A 2057-nucleotide genomic window follows, 5' to 3' on the forward strand; every position below is an offset into this window, starting at 1 on the left:
ACACAACCGAGGCCCATAACCTATTAAAGGTATATGTCCAGTACAGTGTTATGTGTGTGGACAAGGCGATTGTCACAGAGGTATCCAACCAATCGAAGTGCATACGAGAACATGGATTGAAGCAAGGCGAAGGAACAAGACAGAACAAGACAGAAGGAGGGAAGTGGAACGACCGAGGTCAAGAAGGAAAATGGTACCGATCCAGGGAGATCGCTCCCATTTATAGCAGGTGGAAACACACACACAGTGGAGACAGAGAATGGACTATCACACTGAAGACAGGTGGAAGCGATATCAGCAATCTGTTGGGACCAACAGATGCCACAACAAGATGATACACCAAGATGGTACAGCAAGATGTTACACAACAAGGTGGGACAACATCAGGACACACAACGTGGTAAAGTATACCGTCTCAGATTGTGCCTCTAATAGCGAGACCCGGATCTGCGAGCTCCTTTTTCGTCAGATCATGAACAGCAAGGTCCCGATCCGTGAAGCGAGCTCCTTTTCTGCCCGAGCCATGCTCAGCCAGGTCATTTGTTAGCTCCTCTTCTGCCTGGGCCAAGCTCGGTCCGGTTCTGATCTGCGAGAGCCGGATATGCGAGCTCCTTCTCTACCTGGGCCATTCTTCGCCAGCTCCCGATCCGCGAGACCCGGATCTGCGAGCTCCTTTTTCGTCATATCATGAACAGCAAGGTCCCGATCCGTGAAGCGAGCTCCTTTTCTGCCCGAGCCATGCTCAGCCAGGTCATTTGTTAGCTCCTCTTCTGCCTGGGCCAAGCTCGGTCCGGTTCTGATCTGCGAGAGCCGGATATGCGAGCTCCTTCTCTACCTGGGCCATTCTTCGCCAGCTCCCGATCCGCGAGACCCGGATCTGCGAGCTCCTTTTTCGTCATATCATGAACAGCAAGGTCCCGATCCGTGAAGCGAGCTCCTTTTCTGCCCGAGCCATGCTCAGCCAGGTCATTTGTTAGCTCCTCTTCTGCCTGGGCCAAGCTCGGTCCGGTTCTGATCTGCGAGAGCCGGATATGCGAGCTCCTTCTCTACCTGGGCCATTCTTCGCCAGCTCCCGATCCGCGAGACCCGGATCTGCGAGCTCCTTTTTCGTCATATCATGAACAGCAAGGTCCCGATCCGTGAAGCGAGCTCCTTTTCTGCCCGAGCCATGCTCAGCCAGGTCATTTGTTAGCTCCTCTTCTGCCTGGGCCATGCTCGGTCCGGTTCTGATCTGCGAGAGCCGGATCTGCGAGCTCCTTTTTCGTCAGATCATGAACAGCAAGGTCCCGATCCGTGAAGCGAGCTCCTTTTCTGATGGAGACGCGCCTCAGGGCCCCACCACCGCCACTGGAGGTCCTCAGGTTGCCTTGAACAAGATCTTTCACCACATTGCCAACAACACCGTGCCCGAGTCGATTCGACATGCCCTTTGCTCCATCAACTACACTATCCTGGAGAAGGCCAATGGCAAGTTTCGACCCGTGGGCACGGATTCCATCTTCAACAAGGTTGTCAACCGCGCTCTGCTCGAGCAACAGCAGCCCCATATTGCCCACTTGCTACAGGCCAGTCCAGAGCTGGCTGTCGGAGTCAAGGACGGCATTTCAGCAGCGGTTGGCATGGCCTTTGGTGAGCTTCAAGCCTGTGAGTCTACCCCGGGCTGGACCATGCTCTCCCTCGATTTCAAGAGTGCCTTCAACTACACCGACCGAGCACGGCTGCACGAGATTGTGGCCGACAAGGTCCCTGGCCTCTTGCGCGCCTTTGAACGACACTATGCTCGACCCACTACCCACTGCATTGTCGACAAGTTCTTCAAGGTGATTGACATTGATGTTGGCCAAGGCATTGTGCAGGGCAACGAGCTATCGCCCTTCTTCTTTGCCCTGTACTCCTGTGGGGTCCTGGGTCTCCGCGACGCCACCACTGACTATCGCTGCAAGGTCATCAAGTACCTCGACGACATTGTACTGATGGGTCCCGCGGAGGACGTGGCGGCCGACGTCGAGATTATCAAGGCTCGTGCAGAATCTGCTGGCCTTCATCTGCAGCCCAGT

The 2057-nt window shown here is 55.1% G+C and overlaps 1 protein-coding gene across 1 annotated transcript in view; it reads left to right on the plus strand.

Moving 5' to 3' along the window:
- Nucleotides 1-1211: 1211 nt before the first annotated feature.
- Nucleotides 1212-2057, plus strand: part of MONBRDRAFT_8287 (uncharacterized protein) — a gene marked incomplete at both ends in the record, with an annotated part of 10899 nt that continues 10053 nt past the window's right edge. Inside the window, one exon of the mRNA XM_001745775.1 lies at nucleotides 1212-2055. Coding sequence (XP_001745827.1) covers nucleotides 1212-2055 — 844 coding nt within the window. The remainder of the gene's footprint in view (nucleotides 2056-2057) is intronic.

The sequence above is a fragment of the Monosiga brevicollis genome, genomic scaffold, assembly GCF_000002865.3.
Source record: "Monosiga brevicollis MX1 MONBRscaffold_10 genomic scaffold, whole genome shotgun sequence".
NCBI classification, from domain to species: Eukaryota; class Choanoflagellata; order Craspedida; family Salpingoecidae; genus Monosiga; species Monosiga brevicollis.